Here is a 25,183-nt window from a genome sequence, read left to right on the forward strand (position 1 = left end):
CAATTATAAGACGAAAAAAGCGACTCTGACGTAAATCCCTGTCGCTAAAAAATAGCGGTACTGTCTCCACGTTACTGAACTAAGGCACACCTTTTAAATGACAAGAAAAGATAGGTCAGGGAGTTGCATTAAGGTGCATCTTCAGTTGTTTTGAATTGCTTAACTATTCATGTCAACCCTCATCTTAACATTAGATCGTATTTGTTAAAGGGTAAAGCGACCTGCTGACACGTTTTCTGTCTCCAAAAATAGGTGAACTTTCAAATCACTACCATGTTAAAGGGACAGGTAACCTACTGATGGGTGGTATAATGGTTACGAAGATTTTCATAAGTAGCCAGCATATCTGTCCTTCCACGGGATTCTGTTCAAAACACATAACCATGGGCTTTTCCCCCATCAAGATATTTCGTTTCACCATAAAACACTACATTGTGCAGACTTTTTCAAAACGTGATGGTACATGTTGAAAAACTGCAGAACTGTTGCTTCCATATTCAATGTCCCAAGTAATGTTTCAAAGTTGCATTGCAGTAGTTAAGTAAATGAAGCGTTGCATCATAGAAACTAGTTTTCCCATGTCATTTCAAGCGCTGTCTCTCACAAAACCCAAACCATCCCGATTCCGTGCAATCACAATTAGCTAAAGAAATCTTTGCTATAGCATTTCCTCTCGTGCACATGTTAATAGGCGATATCGCAGTGGTAGCAACGACATTTCTCTTCAAATAAACGCGACGAGCAACTAATAGTTCGTCTACGTGGATGAGATTTCACTTCAGTGCACTGAACTTTGCGGCGCTGATTACTGAATTAAATCATTACCATGATAATCATCCATACTATTTATATTTCGAGATGACACTTACTTTGGGTTGAGAACCATTCGATTAAAATAAATAAATAAAAGTCACTGGGTGTCTGAGGTCTAAGCATCTGCGTTTTCACAAACAGCAGTGTCACTTTAGCCTCCCCTACTGGGCAACTAACAAAGTCCACACTGTGTACTGAAATAAGCATTCTCGCCTCATTTATTTCAATCGTCAGCGAGTCCAAGATATTTAGTACTTACCAGAACACTGCATTACACATGCCCAAGACTATGCATAACGATCGCTTACGACAAAGAAGTTGTATGTGCTCGATGCCAAACTAAAGATTTGATATTCTTCATACACTCGGCTCAGCAACTTGATAGTCTTTTATTTGCAATGTTGTTTATCCAGCGTTTCCAGTTTCTGATGCGAAAGAAGCATTAAGTCCTTAAATAATAAAGAAAGCAAAAAAATATTTACAAATTTTTCAATAAAACGGTAATCAATGGATTAATTTAAGCACCTCTTACCATCTGGAAGAAAACATCTTAAATACAGGGAGAGTTTGCCATTTTTTGCTGGAAAAAAATACATGGCATTACATCAGATATTTTTTTTTATTTCTGAAAAATAAAACCAAAAAAAGGAAAAAAAAAACTTTCATATATATGTACAGAACGCTCCTGAAATGTGTTTCCACTTAGAAAGTAGAAAAGCTTTAGGATCATTACTGTTTTCATTTCATCAAGTCAATTCCTCTAAGTTTCAAGTTTTAATTATGATTTTCATCTTTAAAAATCCACTGCAGGCTTGCTCAACAAGGCTTTTTGAAGACCCTGACAGTTTTTACACAGAGGTAAACTGCTGAGACTCCGTGGGGAGGGGTGGTGGTAGGGGTGGGAGGGGGATGGGTGGATGGCTTTTCAGAAGGAAGCATGTTGACCTTTCCCCAGCAGCAAAAGGTCAAAGTCCATCCTTTATGGTCCATGATCTTCATCAAGTCCCCACTGTGGTAAACAGGAAGCTCAAACTTTGCTCAAAATCCGTTTGTCATTTTGAGAAATCAGCAAATACTATGCTCGTCGGCTTCTTTAATGTTAAAAAGAGAACACTCCAACCCTCTTTGCACACACGCACGCAAAAAAAAAAAAAAAAATCCCTACTTAAGAGCTCCATGTTTGATCTGACGTCATCTTGCTGACATGACCCATGACATCATGCCCCATCAACATAATATATAACACACCATATCGTTTATGTTTGCATGTCATATACCATGTTGCATATATATTTTTATATTAACACAAGAGCAGCGTTAGTTTGTATCCTTTCAGGACTTTTCTCAAAACGTTATAAATGACAGTGTGTTTTGCCGTTAACGCGTTTAAGCATTCCTGCAGAATGTTTTTTTGTTTTTTTTTTCATATTCTCATTTTATTTTTCTTTAGTGGACATTTGCCACAAGGGATAAAGAACAAAAAAATATGGAGGAGATAGAAACTGATTGTAGTTTGTATCTGTCAAGAAGTTCTCTTAACAGATAAGCTTGGCTACTCATAAAGTTCAAGTTTGTTTCTTGAAAATTCCTCCTTCGTTTGTCCCCTGTTGCACTAGCCCTCCTGAGCAGTCGGGGGCAGTGTCTTAATAGGCTTAGCTATTGTCAGACTCCTCCTCCGCCTCCCGCAACCAGGTGAAAAAGGCGGTGACTGACTTGAGAGCCACGCCCTTGCCCACTTGCTCAGCTGGGTCCTTGCTGGATTCCCATTTGTAGAAGGCCTCCTCTTTGATCACATCCTCATCATAAAGGCTATCAAAGAACATACGCAGAAGGTCTGAGGAAGAGACAGAGACAGATAGAATGAGGAAAAGTGATATTTTCAAAGAGTCATACAATTAAAAATGAGTAAGGAGCAAGGCCCAACACAGTAAATATGCAAGCTGCAAAATGTGTGACCTGTAAGTCTGCCCTAGGAACTTCATGAAGCGCCTGAGAGACTCTTTTTCCTAATCCCAGCATGAGAGCAGAGGCAATGCCAAACTTGTGCGTCACTTACTGGCTGGCTGCTCCATCTGCACCATGAGAGCTTGGAGGGCGTAGAGTGCCTGCAGTTCCTTCTGCTCATCACATAAGTACTTCTGCAGCAGCTTGGCCCTCTGGGTAATCTGCTCTACGTCCACCTTGTAGGGGTTCTCACCTACAAAACAAAAAAGAAAACGACCGAAAGGGGGGTGGGGGGGTGGGGGGTTGCAAGAAAGAAAGGGAGTGTGCATAAGTGTGTATACAAGTGAAATAAAGAAAACAGAAAACAAAAACAAAGATCGAATGACTTTGTACTTACAAATAATGGCTGACTGACACACTGACGTCATGAGAGCTCGGACAAACTGGTTGGAGGCCATCTGCTGCTCGTCCAAGTTAGCCTGGGGGGGGGGGGGGGGGGGGGGGCATTTGTGTCATGTGGATTTATTAGCCTTGACCTTCATTGAATCATCAGTTAAACCCTACAGGTTCAGCCAAAAAAACAAACACACATACGCATACACACCTCAACCCAGTCATGGATTCTCTGGTTGCTGGCTTTGTCCTGGATCAGTCTGTCCAGGTGCTTGGTCAGCTCCTCCCCAGTGAGCTCTTTCTTACTGGGCTTCTCTGGTTCCTCTCCCAGAGTGAACTCCATTTTCTGCAAAGGAGATACCCACAGCTTAATAAAAATCACCCCTGACCCCCCTGTTAACACTACTAACAACATCTCACTAGAATTGGCTTTGTCCAGCTCCGTACCTGCTCAGTGACAAATTTATTCACATCCTCATCCTCTGGCAAGAAGTCCTTCCAGTTCAGGCCTGCCTCCATCCACAGTGCCCCAGCCTTTTTAAGGCTCTGGAACACAACACAAATTTCAGTTTTCAGGTTAAGTTGGATTCAGTGTCCACTTCAGCTGATTGAGAAACTGTTAAAATGGCCAAACCTGTATGCAACACTGAGAAGCCATTAAGGGGCACTTACCAGTCCTTTGCAGACTAAGTTGAGGATCTGAACCAGAAGGACAGCAGCTTTACCAATGGGCAGCAGAGGTTTGGACACCTCCCTGGAGATGCACACAGAGACATACCCAAGCTCAGACAAGCAGCAATCACTCAATTCACGGGCAAAACAATGTTTAGTTTGTCATTCACCAGCGTGTTAACCCTTAACATGAAAAACTGCCGTTGGGCATTTAGATGAAACAGCATTTTAAAGTTAGATTCCCTAAACCCGGGACCCACCTGAAGAGCGGCCCCATGGGAATGCCTCCGTCCTGGAGCATGGGGGAGATGATTTCGGCCAGGTACAGCCAGATGTGAGGAATGTCAATGGCCATGTCATCGGCAACCTCCAGAATCTCCTGGAGCCTGTGGGAAGGCACAGACACAAACGTAAACTCACCTATTTGATACATGTACTGCTTCCTCTTGCCACCGCTTCACATGTGCTGAAATTCTGCAGATCTCACTACAGTAGTCAACAGATCCTCAAAAGAGCAAGGTCATTTCACAGCCGTGTGAGTCAGCGTGAATCATAAAATCTGCAGCTAAACGCAGGAAATGATTGGCACTTCCTGCATAGGAAGGGTTTTGAGAATCCCACAGCAAAAATCCCAGAGCGCATTTAATCTCATGATTGTCAGGACACCAGAAACGCCACTCAGATGCACTCAGCCCGTCAATCTTTCTGGTATGTCACGGGACTGAGGAACCTGAACTGAGTCAAACCAAAAAGGCCAGTCCTGAATAATCTGTCTGCGTACATACACGGGGTTCTTCCCCGGGTCACAGAGAGACTCTCACCCTTTGTAATACTGCTCCGTGGGGAGAGTTCCCACACTGACGAGCTGGTGGAGCAGCAGGCCCATGTGCTCTCTGGCGATGGTGCTGCGCTCCAGCGTGGACTCCATGCCGTTCCGCACAAACACAAAGAGGAGAGAGGTGCTGTTGAGTTCCTGAACACACTGCACAGCCTCCTATGGAAAAAAAAAAAAAAAAAAAAACCACAAAACAAACAAAAGAGAAAGAAAGAAAGATCATTTGATGGAGGACTGTCCCTCTAGTATATGTTAAGGTTCAGATTCTGTTAAGGTTTATGTTATGGTTCAGGGTGGTGGTTCTCCTATGGACCCAGGAGAAGGACAACCCTGAACACTGTGTGAGGGGAGAAACAGTGAAAAGTCAGGCTTTAGCAAAAAAAACAAGGGGGGGCGTAAGTTACTCAACTAGTTTAAATGATTGCGCACAAACTATAACACACATGTAAACATGCTCCTCAGTTCCTCACTTCCATCAGGGTAGATCAGTGGCCCAGACACGTGGCACAAAATGGAGGTCATCAGTGGAGCAGGTTATTAGGGTATTGGACGTTATTTGTGAATCTGATCTCAACTTGACTGAGTATCTTTTGGTCGCGTGTGGGTTTGTATATGCAAGAGTGTATAAGTGAAAGTGAAGCACAGTAAACCTGCCAAAAGCCCTAAAGTGAGCAAGGGAGGGAGAGGGGGAGGGAGGCAGGGAGCTGATGCCGAGTTTGACAGAGAGGGTTGGCAGAGCTCAAAATTACCTTGACGTCGTTGATGTGGAGGTACTCCTCAATGATGGCTTTAGACTTCTTATCCACTTCATCTTCACTCAAAGCTGGTTTGGATGGAGCAGGAGGTGGAGTAGGAGCAGTCTCACGTTTCACTGTTGAACCAGAGGAGTCACACGTTTAGAGTGGAGCTCAACACCCTCTCATCATATCAACTACACCTCACACTGAAGGAGACTGACGCCTAAAGCAAACATCAGTCCATGATTCAAACATTTAAGCCATTCAGACTGCAGCTAGACTTGTTGCATAGTCCCAAGCCTTCTTTCTCTATGCTCTACCTTAAACTGCTCGCATCTGCTGCTGTTTGGCTACAGCTCAGAGACTCTCTGTCTCACCTGTCTCTTTGCTCCTGGCTCTATCCCGGCTGCCTCGGTCACGCTCGTCCGTCATGCTGGCTACGCGGCGCACCGGATCCGCGGGTCCGCGACCATCCCCTCCTCGACTGCGCTCCTCGTTCTCCCGGCTGAAGCTGCGTTTAGTGACGGGCAGGCGGTTTCTGTCCACCCCCCTCTCCTCGCGGCTCTCCCGCCTGTCGAAGCGGTCGAAGCGGTCTCTGTCGCGATCACTCCTGTCTCGCTCGCTGCGATCCCGGCTGGAGCTACTTCTGCAGAGTAGAGGAAAATCAAATTAGTCGGTCAATCAGTTATAGGAGGACAGCTGTAGAAAAATGAGGACAGCGAAATACCCCACAAAGGAATTAGTGTTACACCCAATTTTAACATTTAAAGAAAAAAAAAAAAAAAAACGAAGGAGGGGGTGGGTGTTGCTCAGTTAGCTTCACTGATTATGCACAAAGTTCAATGTAATACAGATGTACATCTGCTCCTCAGTTCCTCAATCCCATCAGTGGACATCAGTGGCCCAGACACGTGGCACAAACAAAAGGTCATCAGTGGAGCAGGTTATTAGCACTAACAGAGCTAAAGGGAGCACGAGGAAATGAGACAGGGACAGGAAAAGGAGCTAACAGGGATACCAGATGTCAAAAAGAGGAGAGAGCAGAAAGACAGTAGAACCTTTAGAGACGTGGTTTTCCCCCAAACACTCACCTGTGAGGAACTCTGCGATCAGAGTCCAGTGAGGATGAGGAGGAGGAAGAGGGCCCTGACTGCTGTAGGGCAGAGAAGCGGTTGAGCGTGCTGGTGGCGGGGCGACCAGAGTCTACGGAGGTGAAAGAGAGAACATCAGAAATGAACTGGCAAATCAGCGTGTGATCCAAAAACTTTCTGCAACTGTCATGCACCGATAACTTATCAGGCATCTGCAGTAGTCAGAGCTACTGAAGTAGTTAAGTCCATGCACTGGCTCGATTTGACGGTCTGCTCTAATGAGAGAGGGTACTCACCTTGTTCTGAGCTGGGCTTAGCTCCAGAGCCTCCGCTGCTCCCCTTACCCCAGCTGCCCCATGAGCCCTTGCCTCCGGGAGCCAGGAGCTGGTTGTTGAAGTCCAAGGCACCAGGCTAAAGGCAGAACACACAATGGTTTACAGGGTTAGTCCAAAGCTTGTGAAAGGAGCCAAGAGTCATTCTGAACTGAGTGGACATCTCAGGAATTCGTGACAGTTTGGATTTAAATCTCTACGCAGAAACCTCACAGCAATGCGACAACAAGTTTCGTGTTTTGGTCACTAATGCCTGAGTATAATGGTTCCTATGAGAACCTTCTCACATTTAATCACCTACACAGCCCTGACAAAGGAAGAAATGAGGAGGAAATACGGTTTCACCTTGGTGATCTTGCTGATGCGGCTGGTGTCGATGGGCCTGTTCTTAGTAGTGATGGGCACCGTGTTCCAGCCCTCGTCCTGTGTCTGACTGCCACGGGCCCCAGACGAGTGCGGCCCTGCCCGGCCCCCACGGCCCTGAGTGCTGTCCTTCTTGGAGAGGAGCTGCTGCTGAACTTTGATCTGCTCTCTGTGCTCTTCTAACTCGGCCTCCCTGTGGATCTGATCAATGGTCTTGGGTCCCTGGTCTCCTCTCCTGGGCACCCAGTTATTCTGGAGCAGAGAAAGAGAGAGAGACAGTGGTCAGTGCTTGAGGTACTATAGCACCATATTACTGTGTCAGAAATAAATGAGAATGTCAAAGGAACAGGACAGGAAGAGAAAGCAAAGGGGTGAAGATAAATGGGAGAGTAAAGTCAGAGAAATAGATAAGGAGAATAGGGAGTGTGAGTAAATGGGAGAGAGAGACAGAGAGAGAGAGAGAGGGAGAAAGAGGGAGAGGGAGAGAGAGTGGGGAAGAGAGTAAACTGTAGTGAAACGGTAGTGAAAAAACAATCTGTACCCGTCGGAGGTCCAGGACGTCCTGTAGCATGAAGCGTATTCTAGAAGAGGTCTTTCTCTCTTTAATGATCTTCTCCATCTGATTGAAGTACTGGTCCATACGAGGCTGCATGCACAACAGACCAGTATTAAAACAGTAAGAAGGGCAAAACACATGACACTAGCGCAATAAAGCAAAGTTCTTCAGGGACAAAGGAACAGAGAAATAGTCCTAAGAACTCATGAGACATATGGTATAAAAGTTTCCCCAACTCCTTAAACACCATCTTCTTCTTAAACACCTGTCTTTGTCCCCAAAAGTAGCACATTTGCCACTGGTGATCATAAGCTTGGTGACTGACAGATTACATGGCACTTAGAGAGATGGACCTTAGAGGGTGAAATGTGACATGGGAGTCCGAGTAACAGAGCAGGAAACACAGACGTGGATTTGAAAGTCTGTCTGAGGGCCTATTACTGCTATTGGGCTGGGTGACAGGGTGTAGCACGGTACCTTGGCTTTCTCGAAGTCCAGGTCTTTGCCGATGGTGGAGAGCAGTCTGCACAGACACTCCAGGCTCTCCTCGTCGTGGTTCTTCAGCAGTTTGACTATGCAGTCGTGCATGATCGGTTCGGTCAGCATCTTCAGCTTAAACAGCTCGCCGATAAACTTAATGTTACCTAGCGAGCGCCGGCGGGCCTTGTCTTTGGCCTCCTCCAGCTCATCGTTCAGACGCTGGCGCTCCTCCTCCTGATGAACAAAATGGAGGAGTCCACATAGTTAAGAATTTACCTCAGAAAAATACTGATACGTCTCCAATCAAATCTTATTCAACTTTGCAAGCTATTAAGAATGTGTGTGGGTGGGAGGGGGGCGCAGACAACTGATACTCTTCAGTTCTAAAACCGCGAACAGAGGGTGAGTAGCTACACATTAGCTATGAAGAACAAGCATAGCCACACATTTACTGAAATGTTTACTGAAACCAAAATCATGTGTGCCAGTGTTGGGGTGGGGGGGGGTGTGTGTTAAGCACCTCTGTGGCAGCATCCAGCTCCTTCTGCTTCTGCTCAAAGATCTCGTCGTCATCCTTGTCCTTCTCAAACTCCTTCTGACAACGGTTGAGCAGCAGCTTGCGAAAATTCACAGTGACTCCCGGCTTATCTGAGGTGGGGACTTTGAGCTGGGGGGAGAGACGATTCAGTCATTGGGGGGTGGAAGGGAATGGACACAGCTTTGCCTGTATACTCTAATGAATACTCTCTTATCATTTCCCGTCCTTGATCAGCACTGATCAGCAGGCAGGTGGCCGGGTCAAAGCAATCTGTCCGTTAACCTGTCTAGCCAATCAGAAGGCTTAGGAAACAGGGATTTTCCAGCCATATTGCTTTGACCTGACCTGTCGTTTCAGAGCAGATGGAGGAAAAGGACTGATTTAGAGCATTCAGAAATGACTGGAGACAGAAACAAGAGAAACGAGCCCCTCAGTTCCTCACTTCCATCAGTTTAGGTCAGTGGCCCAGACACGTGGCACAAAACAGAGGTCATCAGCGGAGCTGAATCAACATACTTGCATGACGAAATCAGACACACACGGAGTACAGGAGCGTGATAGCAATAATGAGATGGACCCACAAACACACACAGACAGGGGTGAGATACACCCTTCAAACTCACCCCCATAAGGCAGCGGCACATGTTGGCGTAAGCAACTGAGAAGTTGGGTTCAGAGATGGCCTTCTCAAAGATAAGGTCGATGACCCCTTTGAGTCTCTCCTCCGTGTCGATGGTCAGCTCTGTCACCTGCTTCATCAGCTGCTGGAACATCTGCGGGGTCAGCTTGTTGAGGACGCTGCGAACGCGGCGGAACAGTTCCTGGGTCTTGGCCACCTCGGAGTCGTCCTCCTCTTCCTCGCCGCTCCGCGCACGCACTTGCTTCTTCATCGAGGGCTTCCAGGCCTTCTCGGCTTTGTTGAGCTGCACGTCGTCGTTGAGCGACACGCTGGCGATGATCTTGCGGGGCTCTTTACGCTGACCCTGCTGAGAGCGGCGCGGTCCCAGAGGCTAAAGAGAGCGAGGGCGACGGTAAGGGGCAGTTGACAAAGACGGAAAGAAAACGAGAGGCGGAGCCAAAAAACAGAATAGGAACAAAAACTATTGTGATCACAAGATGTGGCGGAGCTATGACGCTCAGGCTGTTTGTTGAGATTGTGACAAACTTTCTATGGATCTGTGAGGATTAACTGTCCTCGCACCAATGGGACGGAAAATGGCAAGAGACTTACTGGGCCTTTGCCTCCCCCGGCCGACGGCCTGCCCAAGTTGGCGAACGAGGGAGTGAAGTCTGGTCCGCAATTCATCAGACGACTGGGGTCTAAAGGCCGCAGAGGGGTCTTATTAGCCTGAGAGCGAGAGAGAGAGAGAGACAGGGACAAGGAGAGGGGAAGGGGGGGGCAGAGATGGACAGGTAAGTTGAGGATTCGACATTCCTGATTCTGTGACTTTCTAACAGATGAGGATGTTTCAGAGCTGTGTCACACCTTGTCCAACACCACATCACTGATATGGGGCAGTCCCTCAGGCTTGTGCATGCTGGCACTGATGAACTGAAAACCCAGCAGGAACTCACGGTCATATCTTTTCTTCTCCTCTGGGTTAATTGGCTTCCACTGATCTGTAGACACGGGAAATTACAGTCACAGTTAACAATTTTTCATCGCTAATCCCATGTTAAGTACCTTGGTCTATCTGTATGCTAATTATTACTATGACATGCATTTCCACCATGGTCTTTCTACTGTCACTTCAGCAACACTAGCAGTGGAGCATATTATTCAATTGAATTTATTTAAAATTAGCATACTAGCTAATCCACACACTGGCCTTTCCTGTTGGATGAACATTAAACTAGGCAGGATTAGCATTCGCTGCGTAAAATATCAAGACAGATTCTTGTGTGATTTCATCACCAACTCACACGATTTGCTGAAAACAAAAATTCTTTCAAAACACCTACCCATCATCGAATTAAAAAAAAAAGAAACTACAAAACCTTCAAAAAGACATTTGAAAAGATCAGTATATTGAATAATTATCTTTCAGATGATTAACAACGGAAGCATTAACAATGGCTGTCATGCGGTTGCTATGGCACCGTTAGTGATTCTAACAGTGACAGAGGATCACTCAACTTCTAAACCCTCCACTCAAACTATGTAGGGGAATTAAAAAAAGATGCACACAGAATTGTAACTCCAGACGTATTTAGGAGAACAATATATTTCAAACTAGCATTTCTTTGTGTGAAATACAAGGTAATTAAAAAAAAAAAAAGATTTGTAAGTCATGGTGGCAAGACTGAGACCAGACGTACCCTCTTTATACTGATATTTCTGTTCCACAGGCTTGGGAGCTTCTGGCTCAATGTTCTCTGCATCCAGTTTATCCTCCTTCTCCTCCCAGGTCTCCTCTGACTCTTCAGGGGCCCGAGCTGGGGGCGTGGCAGGGCGTGGGTCTGCGGCCTCGGCCTGAGTGGGCGCCGGCTCGGGGACAGACTCCTCTTTCTCAGGCTGAAAAAGTGGAATCAAGAGGACAACAGTAGTGAGTGGCCATCACACTCACTGAATTGGTGGAGGTGACAAGAGTATGTTGTCTCATTGAGTCATTAACTTAACTCAAATTCGTCATAAAGGAAAACCACAAAATTCGTGGACGGCTAAAAATGTACAGACCTCTTTAAAGGCATCTAGGATGTCTCCCACAGCCTCCTTCTTGTTGAGGTCTTTCATCTTCCGCTTCTTCTTTGGCACAGTCAGGGCTTTTTTGGAGGTGAAATGAAGTCAAATAGGTCAAATGGAACAAAACCAAACCCAACGGCATTTCAGATTTTACCGATTCTCAAAAGTGTGATGTGAGGCAGTTAAATAAGAAACACCTACCTTGCATAGTAGTCTCCCCTGTGGGACCGCCAGCTGCTGTTGAGGGAGCATCTTCAGCTTTCTCCTCCTCTTCCTCCTCCTCTACCTCTTCCTCCGCAGGTTTAGAGGCACTCTCCTGCTGTTGAGAAACCTCTGGTTCATCAATGGGGTTAGCATTGCTCTCAGGTTTCTCCTCGGACAGCTCCTCGGGGTCCTGAGGCAAGCCGTTGGGCAGCGACACCTCTTCCTGCTGAGTGACAGCAACCTCTGGCCCAGAGACAGGAGCCGCAGGAGAGGCGGTGACCTCCGCTACCGGCTTCTCGCTCCCATTCGATACAGCGACGGGGGTCTCCTCCTTGCACGTGGTAGGTGCAGGGTCTGTGCTAGGTGCAGGAGCAGGCTCTTGGACAGATTCGGCCTTACTGGCTGCAGCCTCCTCTTCCTCCTCTTTGGCAGCTTTAGGCTCCTCCTCCTTCTCCTCCTCCTCCTTCTCTGCCTGGGCAGTGATTTGCTCTGCAACAGCTGGGACCTCCTGGGTTGCCTCTGGCTGGGCAGGTACCTCTGGAGGCACAGGAGCATCCACGCTATCACTGACCTCCTGCTTTGCCTGGGGGGTGTCTTCTGGAGCTGAGGTGGGCACAGGTGGAGGCGAGGGAGCTGCCGCCGCAATAGTGTCTGCATCTTCTCCCGGAGGAATGGGCACCTCACTGATGGGTGGGGAAGGTTTGGCCTCTGGGGCGGGTTTGGCGTCAGCAGCAGGTGGAGCGGCAGGGGTCTGTTCAGGGGTCTTAGACGGAGGTGGAGGGGTGGAGGCAGCTGGTGTAACAGTCAAAAGCTTTCCTCGTTCAGCTAAGGACCAAAAGAGGTACAGTTTGAGTACAGCAAAGCCAAGGGGGGAGGGAAAAAAAACCCCTCACCATCACAGATACGACTGAATAATTAACAGGGTTATTGAGGTGAGGCATAATGGATGGGGGGGGGGGGGCACTAACCTGATCTCATTCCTGCAGCTGTAGCTGCTACGCTTTCTCCATTGGTTTGGGCAGGGTTTCCTGCTTCTGGGCCGACAGACTGAAAGAAAACACAGAACCAAGAGTCCCTGAGACCACTACACTCCTTCAAAACCATGTTTCTCCAAAACCAAACCAACAAAAAAAAGCAGCGTAAACATCTGAAAAGCTTACAAGCGTGCATGTCGCAAAACCTCACAGCTATTCAAACGCACATTGTTAGACATGTAACATTCTTACTATATTGGACTTGACTGGTCTCACATGTTGCACTGATTTAACTGATGTGAACAGTAAAACAGCCAAAGGGGTGCCAAAGGAGGCCACTCACCTGTGGAGGTGTGGGGGTGGAGGTAGTTCTTCCGCCTGACATGATCTCTTCTGTAATGTCCCGTCCTCCCTGGTTGGGATCACGTATTCTGATCTGTAAAGGGATGATACCGAGTATTTCAGGCTTCATTCACACTGCAGGAAATGACAAAACTTTTCCAACGACCCGTCAACGTTCGTTTTTGACTGTGACCCCTTTCCAATATCAGTGTGATCTGACCTCCGTCCTGACCTAATCGTGACCCTCATGAGCAAACGAATGAAACCTTGACACATCTTAACCATGTCCTGCTTTGACTGTGTTAATTATGAAAGCCATCAACTTGTGCTTGAATTTCGTCTTGGTGTAAGCAAAGCACACGTTTGTAGCTTAAGATAAACAACTAAACGCCTGTTTTGCGATACATGCATTTTCAGTTGTGTGTGTACAAGGCGAGAAAAATGAATTAATATCACAGTGGTTAGGGGCCGGAGTGAATTCGCATGACATCTAAAATCAGGATTGTTTATGTAATTAAATTAAATGGTAACTATAATAAATATTAATGTGGAAGCTAGAGATGAAAAGCAGACTGCAGTAACCATGACAATGAAACTGGCCAACAATTAAAAACAATACCTGCTTTCTCTCCCTCTTCACTGGGCCCTGTGGTAGGGGAGGGGCTTGTTGTGGGGGAGGGGGCTGTTGCGGTTGGGCGGGGTTCATAATGACTGGCGTGGCCTGCACTGAGGGAGGATACTGAGGCTGTGCTGGGTAGTATGTTCCTGCTGGAGGGGAGAACAACAAAAATGCAATCACATGACATTAACGAAGCAAAAAAAAAAAAAACCTTTGTGTGTTCAGACAACACATCAAACAGTTCATGAGGAAAAGGAAAAAAAAAAAACAAAAAAAACATGCTTTATTCAACACATACACCTGTAGGCACAGTGCCCCCATTCCAGAGCACAGCAGCATCTAGTAACAGCCAATTTTGTGAGGTGAAACAGAGACATCTCTGACATTTGTCCATAACAAGCCAATAAAGCCTTTGATGAAATTCCAAACTAGAGACTGACTTAGAACTCGAGAAATAAATTCTAGGTGCTGCCATCACTCAGTAATGAGGGGTGTGTGTAAAATTCTGCGATGGTCGCTTGACGTCCACATGCTCCCTGAACTCAGGACTGGATACACAAGGACACACAAACACAGACACAATCAGCCACACGAACTCACCGGGGTAGCGCTGGGAGGTGAGAGGAGGCCCGTGGAGCGAGAGACGTCCGTTCTCTCGCCCAGCGCCTCTCCCCCCACCCCCGCGCCTTTCCCTCGCTGCAAGAGAGGGTTCTGAACTCAGCCAGAAAGGGGGGGGGGGGGGGGGGGGGGGGGGGGGAGAGAGAGAGAGAGAGAGAGAGAGAGAGAGAGAGAGAGAGAGAGAGAGAGAGAGAGAGAGAGAGAGACACAGAGAGGAGAGGAAGGAATAGAAGAAAGAAAAAAGGACGGAGAGTGAATGAAAGAATCCAACTGGACGCAGTTATAACAAGCTGATTAAGGTTAGGAGGCCAACAAGAAACGTCAAACTATGCCGAGATAGAGCCTCCCAGATGGAGCAGGGAGAGAGACAGAACCAGAGAAAAAGACAGAAAGAAAAAACAAAAAGAGAGAAAGAAAAAAATGTAAAAAAGAAAACTAGCACATATACATATTAGTTAGTTACAACAGTCATTGGTTTCCATGACCTACAGTAAACTAAACTGCCCAAAGCCCAGAATCCTGGGAGAATTGTTTTTGCTGTTTACCAGATGGCCATCGTTTTACACTTAACCAAATATGACTGATACAAAAGGAAAGAAACAAGGAATAAAAAAAGAAACTCAGCCCACTCAGTGTAAGTTTTGCAATCATAGCCGCAGAGCAGGGAGCAGGACTGAGTAAAAGGACTGACTGTGTGGACCTGGCCCCTGTACCGATGGGGGGGGGGGGGTTCAGTAGCTCTGGGCTGCTGAGGCCCCAAAACAGAGTCTCTCTTACCATATGTACTACCGTAATCAGCAGGACTGGTGCCAGAGTAGAAGCCAGTTGTTCCACTGGATACTGGGTACTGCTGCGTTTGTGGCATGAAGGGGGGACGATACTGAAAGGAGACAAAAGAAACAAGTTATAATAACACTTCCCCCCCCGCCCATTGACCCATAAAGCATAAACTGGAGAATGAGCGGCACAAAACACGCCTCATATACAAGTTGTTCATCTCGAGCGCTGCGTGAGTGTCATTTCTCGACCGGTCATCGAACGTTTCGATCAAAGCCGGCGGTCGAGTGACCTGTGATTTGGTGAGAGGGTTTGGCGTTGGGCCTTGGTACCTGTGAGGGGGGGATGAAATAGGTGGCGCCCTGAGAGTTGGAGAACTGCAGCTGCTGCTGTGGGATCATCATCATCTGTGAGCCCGCTGGCTGATAGACGTGGGCGGGCGCCACCGGCCGGGGCGTGCTGCCGGTCTGGACCCGCGGGGCACTGCTGGGCAGGTTGGGCCGGTTTGGGTAGTACGGCTGTGTCGAGAGACAAAGGGACAGCGCGTCGATTTAGCAGGGTCGAGTCAGACGAGGAACCTTTTTTTTTTTTTTCCTCCTTTACTAAGGCTGCACAATTAATCGAATTAAGATCGAAGTCGCGATATGTCCGCATGCGATTGTTAAACCGCAAAAGGCCCCAACTGAATAAAATATATTAATGTGAAGTGACGACAGAAAATATTCGTGTCTGATTGGCTGGCGAGTGAGAAGCTTGTATATCTGCGCTTCTCAGTCATTGATCCGGTGAAAAATGCAATCATCATTTTAAAGCAGTGGACCTGTGTTCGGTGTGGGCCACCCTACTTTGCGTGGAGTTCTTTGCCTCCCACTCGTTCATTGGTTTTCTGGACGCTCCGTCGGGCATTAACCCGCATTTCATGAATGTGTATGAAAGGAAAAAAGACAGACGAAAGCTGACCTGAACTAAAAACAAACAATTGCTGGTGACTTTACCTGCGTGACATTCTGTGAGAAAGTCTAAACAATTTGTAACGTTTTGTCATTGAGCAGCTGACTTATTTTAAAGTTTTTATTGAGTTGAAAATTATTTCAAACCACCCTTTTACAGTGTAATTCTATGCCTTTATCTGATTTTAGTCTTGACAACTAAGCAAAAATATGAGATGCTAACTTAGAAGTTTAACATATCGCAGTTCAAATCGCTAACTTCAAAATGTTAACTTCTAACCGCGATATGATTTTTCTGACCAAATCGTGCAGCCCGATTTTGTCACGTTGAACAAGTTACATATTAAACAATATTAAGCTTTATGTTAAATGTTACACATGTTAAAACTACATACCAAATATAACATTAACAAAATGCTGATACATTTTACTGTGCAGTGCCATGTTGGTTTACATCATATTTTAAAAATGTCTTTAAAAAAAAACAAAAAAACATGCAGCTATGGCTATTACTATACATAAAGTAGCCAGCAAAGAACCATTGAAGGCTGAGTAGATCACATATATGCTGGCTCTATAATATTAAAAAGTTCAAAGTGAGGTTCTGAACTACACCACATGTCCAGAGTAACTTGTGCCCCCTCGGTACGCGTCCTCACATGCCCTCTGAGGAATACACCACTCCGCAGTTAGGAGGACTGGAGTTTGTTACCGGGGTGTGTTCATCCTAACCTTACTGTTGGGAGGTTGCTGAACATATGTGCTGGGAAGAGGACTTTATTTATCATGTGACTGCATGACTGCATGTTGAAACAGGTCTGTCCATTTTGAAAAGCCAGAGACTTTTGTGACATTAACTTAACCTTAGTCAAGTTGCTTGGGAACAGCGATGTTCCACAAAAACAAACTTGCAGTTTTTGACACAGATCTCAGATCAGGCCAATCAAAGCTCTTCGCTCTGTTTTTTTTTTCTTTGGCTACTATCACTCTACTATTACTGCTCTGATCTTGCTTCGAAAATAATGCTATGAATTAGTGTTGTGCTGAGAGATGCACCACTGGCAAACAAGTTTCCTCCCTCAGGCTTTGCAGTAATGTTCTCCATTGATTTTCTCTTCTTCTCTAACAAATATCTTGGCCTGTGAGGTGTGACTGAGACATGATTCAGACATTATGTTTCACAGTTAACACTGTGTTCTTTTGGCAGCATGTTGAATTACACTACATTTGTTTAGACCAAAATGCTTTTAGCTCAGACAGACTGTTAAGCTCTGTGTCAAAGTTTTGTCGCGTTCACTGTTGACTCTGCAATTCTCTAACCAGACACACAGACCTCATACAGACAAATATCCAACCAACAGACGGACGCTACACACACCCTGCTCATCCTGGGATCACATCGCTCATAAAGTATTTAATTTCACAGTTTGCCTTGGATTCACTGTCTGCACTGACCATTTAACCAACACGAAGGTGAAATAAACAGAGAAATTCCTCAAATCCAAGACCTTCCAGCAAAGAGAGCACAAAACAGTTGAACTGAAGTCGTTTATGTACGCATGTACTGATCATTCAGTGCACCCAAGTAAATGAGTGAACAACTGGAAGTACAACCTTTCATGGCACGCTGAAACCTAATATCTGCTTCTGTAAAATGGAATTGCTATTCACATCACTACACAGACATTAAAGGATGTGACCTCGAGAAAAAGACAAAAAAAAGGCTAAGTGTGTTGCAGCTGGTCCAGTTAGTTCGTTAGATGGTTGGGTTAATATACCGTGTTGTCTGGTATGGTCACTCTATCTTTACATCTCAAAAAATGAGAATACAACTGGTAAACGTTCTGACCATACCTCTCCTGGAACACTACTGATTTGAATATTGTTTACCTGCTATACACTACCCACTATGAACTGCCTTAAACAAAGAGCATAAACCTTTCTTGAGATTTCAAAGAACAAGATCTTGATATCACAACAACGTGTGTTATCGGGGTGATGATACGAGCTCTCTGCTACACTACTGGGCTTGCTTGCATTAGTACCTATTAGATTAGTCTTAGTCTTTGGACAGTTAATGTGCGTCACTTGTTTGATTTTGTTGAGAGAGAAAGATGAAGGAGGAAAGAGAAGCAGTTACCTGCAGTGACCTGAATCCACCCTTTAGTCGCACAACACACCACAAGTGACAGAGCAGAGAGGGAGAGAGTGAGGAAGAAAAAAAAAAGAGGGAGAGAGAGAGAGAGACAGAGAGAGAGGGGAGAGAAAAGCAGAGAAGACAAAAAGCAGCAGAAATATATGTTAGCATTAGCACTGGAAGCAAACAAAGCGTAGTAACACATGCAAAGTTGTTGAATGAAACAAGAGTATTAGAGATGCACCAAACACAGGCCAGTCACATACACATACACACAGTGCTTTTCTGAAGTGCCTTAAAGCTTTTTTCAAGGTAAGACTAACATAAGAGTGGCCCCAGGTGTGTGACAGAGAAAGAAAAAAGGCTTTAAACTGAAACCGAACTCACAAAAACACACGCACGCACGCACGCACGCACACACACACGCACACACACACGCACACACACACATCTGCGCTTAAATCCACAGGGGACCTAGTTGCTTCCCCCCCCCCCCGTGGCATCCTGACGGCGTTTAAAACATCATTTACAGCCCATTATTCAGACTCATCGTAGAGGAGAACAGATCTGTGGGTAGGCGTGGGTGAGGGAGATCAGGGAGAGGTGTTAGTACCTGCTGATGTAAAGCACGTGGCCCTGGAGCAAACTAGGGAGGAGAGCAAAAGAGAGCAAAGGGTCAAAGCTTAGAACCCATAAGAGAGAAAAAAAAAAAAAGAGAAAGAAGAAAAGAGACCCTGGCTCACATGCAGAGATTTAAGTCAAATACGCGAGAAAGCAGACCGGCTGCCGCTCACAAGCATGAAGCACAGCCATGATCAGCAGAGGGTTTTTATTCTAAGCAGCTGTTTGGAATGTAAGAGAGAGAGAGAGAGAGAGAGAAAGAGGGGAGGAGGGGATGGGTACCTGTCTAGGTTGCGGCGCAGTGTTCATTTGTGGAGGTGGAGCGGCGAAGACAACGGAAGGTGGCTGGCCAGGTGGAAAGGCACCCTGCAGAGAGGAAGAGTCCACAGAACCACGTTAGAGAGAGGAGTCGGTCTGTTCCTATAGCTTTTTTCCGAACTTTCTTACAGCGCTCACCTGCGTCAGTCCGGGGGAGGGGGCAGGGTGGGGGACAGATCCTGTTAGAGGCTGTGGTGGTTTATTCATTTCCCGTGGTTCTGCATGAGGGGGTCTCGGACCTGCCTGCCAAACTGAACACACAAGAACTATCATTGAAAAAAAAAAAACGAACAGGTTTAAACGCAGTAACTCACACAACCAGCCGGGTCCTTTAAAGTATAAGCTATAGATTTAGCATGTCTTTGAGAGTAAACTTTGCATGCTCTATGAAACAGCAAGTTTCACCAAGCTCTTGGTGTGAGGTGCTATTTAAATGACCTCATTTCTAAGATTTTGTTTTGATACTGAGGGCCCCTCAGAAAATCTTAAAGTAACAAAGTTATCTTGAAAGTCTTACTTTCTTCTCTTCCTATTATTTTCCTTGCTCAAACGTGCTCAATAAGAACAGTAGTTTCCACTAGTTATCGGTTTGTTTGCTTTTGGGTTTTTTTAATGAATTAGAACAGTTTAAACGTAAAAGTTCTATAGAAACATTCTATAAGTTTGTACAACACAAATGTCATTTATGACATCACAGTTCTTCGGTTCTATTGCTTTCTGAAGCTGTCCAATGTTTTAAACGAAAGCATATAGTTGTTGATATACAGGCCAATTAACAATTATATCCATTTTATCAGTAGGTTAGTTCAATAAACCAGTCATTTCCAGTGTTTATGAATATGAAAAAGGGTCATCACTGTTCACAAATTTCACTCATTTGACATTTAAAAAGTCAATTATTTGAAAGTTCACTGTCAATAAAGCCACATGCTACAGTGTAGTGCATTCGGGTTGTTATTGCTTGACTTTTTAGGTTGTTACAGAAAACAAATGTGTATGAAAAACCAAATATCTTAAATCTTAAGTGTTTGAAATGTTGAGTTTAAGACTTATAATAAGTCCGTGTGTCAAAAAGAGCAAACTCCCATTAACCTTACATTAACATTAACTTTACGTTCATATCCATCTCTTTATTCAACTGACAACGGGCTGAATGTTTGACTGTTTGCTACCTGTCCAGCTTATTTGAGTTAATTTGCTACAAACCGCGATGACAACTGGACGTGGGAGAGAGGGAGGGAGAGGCAGAGAGAGATTTGCTTTCCACTTATGGTTCCTGCCAATTTCACATGAACCTCCTGTATAGAAAATAAAAAAAAAAAAAAAACCAGTAACAGTAAGAGACAACACTGGGTTCTGGGCCACTGTACCTGTGAATTAGTCTACTCTTCTGCGTCTCCTCTCTGTCGACTAGGAGCGCTCCCTACGTAGTGTATCAGCTCCTAAATGACACTAGTCAAGAGAGAACACAAAGGAGGAGAGATGGTAAGCACAGAGAACTCAGAAACTGATTCACATGCTAAATGAGAGAGACAAAAAAAAAATGTACACAGGAAACCACATTTAATACCTTGAGGGCTTTCACTAAGCCATTTGGGATGAACAGTGTAAAACGGACTATCCATGTATCCCACAATGTAAACGGAAAGCAAACAACTCAAACACAGCACAATCATAAAGAGGGGAGTTTGTGTTCTTTCACTGAATACATGAGGTGGATGAAGCAGGGTGGGGGTGGGGCGGGGCCCATTGACTGCGCTGATAACGCGTGGGGCCGCACCCACTACAGCTGGAGTTTACACACACACACACACACACACACACACAGACACACGTAAGCATGCACATTCCCAGACTCCCTCAGTATGCACTCAAAGTTTACAGAGCAGTCCCCTGGGATACAAGAGACCAGGTGGAGAATCGAGCTTAGGGAATTGGGGGGGGGGGGCGCTGACCAGTGCTCTCCAAACTAGGGCTAACAGCTCCCACAGGACTAGACCACAGAGGGACCGTGGAAGACAGTGGCCAATAAAAGGCACATGTTAGAGTGTTTAATACAACACGGTAGTGAGTTGTGAGAGATGGGTGAGAAAAGGGCCGCCAAGAAGAAGAAGAAAAAAACCCCACACAAACGGTTAATGTGGTCTGAATGCGGTCTGCAATAAGTGAATTGTGTGTGGGGGGGGGGTCACTCGAGGCCGAATGTGTGGAATATCACTTTGGCTTCCTGAGTACGCCACACCGCAGTCCTGGAGTTCTGTTTCCAGTTTGATGAAGCAGTCTGACATGAGGCAGTGAAGACAACACGAGGAGATACAAAAGATATGATGAGACTGGAATCTTAATCACATCACTGAGAATAATCAGTAGGAACATCCACCCCTGTCTCTAACCTACATGCATTACACAGTACTCATGTTTCCATTTTGAGTCAGTCACTCCTGCGTTCCTGTTTTTTGGGGGGGGTTTTAAACTCCCATTTCACTTGGGATTTTAGTCGCATCTTAAACCCATCTTAGGCGAATTTTTGCCAAGTCCTCTCCAGGTGGTACAGGAGGGGAGGCAAGGGGAGGAGAGGAAAAGAAACAGAAGAGCATGTGAGATGGGAGTCAAATGTGTGTGTAGCATTGGGATTGGGTTGGGCTGGGGGGGGGGAGGGGTGGCCATACTGTGATCTAAACACAGAGCAGTGCCTAGCGAGCTGGAACACACAGATGAACTGACTGGCCCGTTGGGGGGAGGGAGAGGGAGAGAGAGAGAGAGCGACAGAAGGGCTTCATCTGAACACACCAGAAAGCGAGCGAGCGAGAGCGATCGAGAGAGAGAGAACCTGTAGGGCAGCCTATAACAGGAGAGCATCATTAACTATTCAACGCTTGCCTCCGTAACCGCTGAGGATACTACAGCTGACTCTGCTGTGATGGGAGTAACATAGCAAGATACCACATTTGTCAACATAAAGCTTCACATCTGAAGCCCGAGGGTGAGGGGAAACCACAGTGGCTTTGCTTTAAGATGCATGCAAATTTCTGATACTGTAAACCTTTAGATAATGCATAAAAGTGGACCATTTGTGTTAAAGGTCAAGTCAGACAATAGTACACCGTACTGTTGGATGGTGAGACTCTTGCATCCCAAATTGGCAAAAGATTCCTACGTCCCATTGAGGCTAAGGAATCTGTTTCTTTAATGAGGCTGTTCATCAGGAGAATGACAGATCGACATCTTCTCATTTCCTACAGGGTGTAAGACTACACGTTCTCCCTGCTTTACACGGAACGGTTCAAGTCGACTATCACCAGTTCTGATTTTTACGGCAACATTGTCGCCGAAAAAGCTGTTGTTTAGAAAACCAGTGATACACAACACAGAAGAAACAGCATCCCACACATACATATACACACACACCTTTCACCTGGAATGGTTGACTGTTTAACCATTGTACATCTGTAGGAATACTCAAATCCCTAATCATAATGCAACCTATTTTTCTAAAATATATATTTTGTTTTAAAACAAAGTAGCTAAGCCTGGTCTTCATCCCAACAGAGACAAAATACGTTCTCTTCTCAGATTCTACATCTCAGTACCCTCTGCCTATCAGAATGGGCCCTACAAAAAAGGGAGAATTCACCAGTTAAGCGAGAAACCTGTGCAAAATGTATCACAGTTCCTTGACTGTCTTCTCCTTCAGAAGACGAACTGATGAATCTTACTGTAGTAGACCTGTCAGAGACCCACAACCTCAACTTCCCCACGTCACTTCAACGTAACAATAGTGCTTAGTTCAAGATACAACCGTACAAGCAAGGAGTCTGTTGATGCTAATGTTGCTTCGGTTAATGCTCTGTACTTGAAGTAAAAATCCTACTCATAGAAACTGAAACAAACGCTACCACATTCACAAATTTTACCCACCAACCAAAGCTGTAATTTGCTGTAACCTGATAGAGTGGTGTAACAAACTAATGTTCTAACAAAGGTCTGAGGCAGAGCAAAACAGTAAAAATGTCTTGAAGATAAAAACAAAACAAGATTAAAAAAAAAAGAAAATAGGTGCTCCTTGCCAAACGACACACAAGCAATATTTTTAAACATTGTAAAATTATGGTCAGGCCTACAAGCATCTCCCACGGCACTACGGCAAAATTCTCAAAAGTTTTCATGAAGCAAGGAGCGAAGGAGAACGAAATGCCAATTAAATGCTGAAATTACATATTGCACGTGCCACACTAGTGAGCGCTGCAGAAAGCGCTAACCTGACAACTATGCGATCTGTACATCCAACGAGCAGACCTTTCTGTTGCTCTTAAACGAAACTGGTACGTCACAAAGGTACATACACATTTTCACGAGAAAACTCTCCATGTGTCAAACTGCAGGGATGTTCCCATTCGATATTCATTAAAATGGTAAATATATATATATGTATATATTGGATAACAAACTGGAAATCCATATCAAATACATTATAAAAGTAAAAGCATAACTGGATAATAGGTCTGTTCTTGTCAATGCAAAAACGGTATAACACGCGTTTAAATCGGGGAGGTGGGGTGGGGTGGGGGGTTTGCTAACACTTGAGAGACGTGTCACACCGCAGCCATAATGCAGCCGGCGCACAGAAACTTGCTCAGTAGCATTAGCTTGCTAGCTGCCATATGGTAACCCACATTTTACAAATCAGTTATATCCATTTCATTCCTCCAAATAAACCATCCATGGGCAACAATTAGCCACAAGCTTGAGAATGATCACAGGAACATTACGTATCATTGACAAGCATGATCCAAACATTTTAGCGGTTCAAACAAGGACACGGCCTGGTAATTTTATTAGAGCTAGCTAGGCCTAAATACCTTGGGTCACCAACCAGCTACTGCTAATCTGACGAAAACGGCATGCAGTTGGCATTACGTGTCTAAAATCAATGACAAGCTGAACTTGAGCAAACCACGCACAGAGACCTGACATTACATTTTAACTTGCGTGATATAGTCAAAGTCAAGATGGACGTATTTTCTGCGAAGGAAGTCACACTGGAAATACTGCCTAAAGCCTATAATATTTGAAGACTTTTGGGATGTTAGCGGTTTGGCTAACCGTGTGGAGCCAACTGAGGTCCATTAGTAGGCCTTTCCTACTCTTAAGCAGACACAAGGCGTGGGAATCACTCCAACCGCAAAGCTCAACTTTTAATACAAATGTCATTTTGTCTACTCATACAAGATTAATAAAGCAACTGGCTATGTTTTAAAGCAACTTTTCAACTTTAATAAGCGGATTTTCCAACAGCAAAGCTATTTTGAATGATCGTGACTGCCACCAAGTATCTGGGTTAAGTTATCATAAGTCTACCCGAGCTTGTTAGCCAAAATGCTAAGTTCTTTAAACAGTTTGATCCAGTCTTCTTTAAGTCATTAGAGTGGCGATTCCAATGTCACAGCTAATTACAAATTTACGTGAATGACCGGTGCATGTGAACGACGACACAGACAGCTATGCCAAACAATTAATCGTTTAAGGATAGTTAACTGCTACCTAATTACTACTGATAGAAATCAAATAAATACTTAGTTAGCAAGCTAATGTCACATTGCTAGCCCCAAACTCTCACGAGAGAGCCAGGGCCCGTACGTCTGCTTCCATGATTCGAGTTTCCAGTGGGCTAAAACTACCATTATTTGTTCGTTTACTCACCAGATATCTGTAGTTATATATGAAGACTTGGAGGGCTAGCACTTGCAAATGTGTTTTTTTTATTCTTCTTGTGTTGCTGCCTTTTACTGTATCTTCAAGTCAAAAATAAAGCACGTCCTCGGACCCAAAGGGAAAGTGGTGCTGATCCGTGAGGACTGTTTGCTAGCTACTGTCACTTAACGTTTAAATCCCCAGTAGCGTGTAAAGGCAAAAAGAAGTCACGAGATTTTAAAAAAATGAATAAATACAGTAGTTAGAAATTACTACTGATAATTTATGTGCCTCCAAGACAAGCCTCTTGACTGGAGGTCCATGATTAAGGCGCGGATGGTGACGGATTGCCGGTAAATTGACCACACTTGTCTGATTAAACACGGTTTACTACAGAGCCATGGTGCAATACCTTCCTCCCCTTGAGTCGGCAGAGCCGGACGGAACGCCTGGAAAGCCGCTCATGTACTTCCGGGTTAAGCAGCTTGGAACTGT

The 25,183-nt window shown here is 45.2% G+C and overlaps 1 protein-coding gene and 3 non-coding genes across 4 annotated transcripts; all 4 read right to left on the reverse strand.

The window, feature by feature from the left end:
- Positions 1-1,186: 1,186 nt before the first annotated feature.
- eif4g1a (eukaryotic translation initiation factor 4 gamma, 1a) lies at positions 1,187-25,111 on the reverse strand. The gene is made up of 31 exons (XM_030774515.1): positions 24,698-25,111; positions 20,368-20,449; positions 19,136-19,248; positions 18,962-19,045; positions 15,304-15,489; positions 14,972-15,074; positions 13,577-13,725; positions 12,959-13,051; positions 12,610-12,688; positions 11,639-12,466; positions 11,432-11,517; positions 11,074-11,269; positions 10,241-10,374; positions 9,986-10,102; positions 9,378-9,764; positions 8,737-8,883; positions 8,214-8,450; positions 7,722-7,826; positions 7,163-7,432; positions 6,782-6,896; positions 6,486-6,597; positions 5,772-6,040; positions 5,407-5,528; positions 4,644-4,816; positions 4,083-4,208; positions 3,823-3,904; positions 3,598-3,696; positions 3,362-3,496; positions 3,155-3,236; positions 2,870-3,010; positions 1,187-2,647 (listed from the first exon to the last, which is right to left on the reverse strand). Exons 3-31 carry the CDS (start codon positions 19,202-19,204, stop codon positions 2,466-2,468), a joined length of 4,908 nt encoding a protein of 1,635 aa, XP_030630375.1. The 5' UTR covers positions 19,205-19,248; positions 20,368-20,449; positions 24,698-25,111; the 3' UTR covers positions 1,187-2,465.
- On the reverse strand, positions 5,112-5,187 carry LOC115813462 (small nucleolar RNA SNORD66). The gene has a single exon (XR_004025327.1). It is a non-coding gene; the product is annotated as a small nucleolar RNA SNORD66 (small nucleolar RNA).
- Positions 6,259-6,334, reverse strand: LOC115813461 (small nucleolar RNA SNORD66). The gene has a single exon (XR_004025326.1). It is a non-coding gene; the product is annotated as a small nucleolar RNA SNORD66 (small nucleolar RNA).
- On the reverse strand, positions 9,181-9,256 carry LOC115813463 (small nucleolar RNA SNORD66). Its single transcript, XR_004025328.1, has one exon. It is a non-coding gene; the product is annotated as a small nucleolar RNA SNORD66 (small nucleolar RNA).
- Positions 25,112-25,183: the final 72 nt, after the last annotated feature.

This window comes from Chanos chanos, chromosome 5 (assembly GCF_902362185.1).
Source record: "Chanos chanos chromosome 5, fChaCha1.1, whole genome shotgun sequence".
Classification (NCBI taxonomy): Eukaryota; Metazoa; Chordata; class Actinopteri; order Gonorynchiformes; family Chanidae; genus Chanos; species Chanos chanos.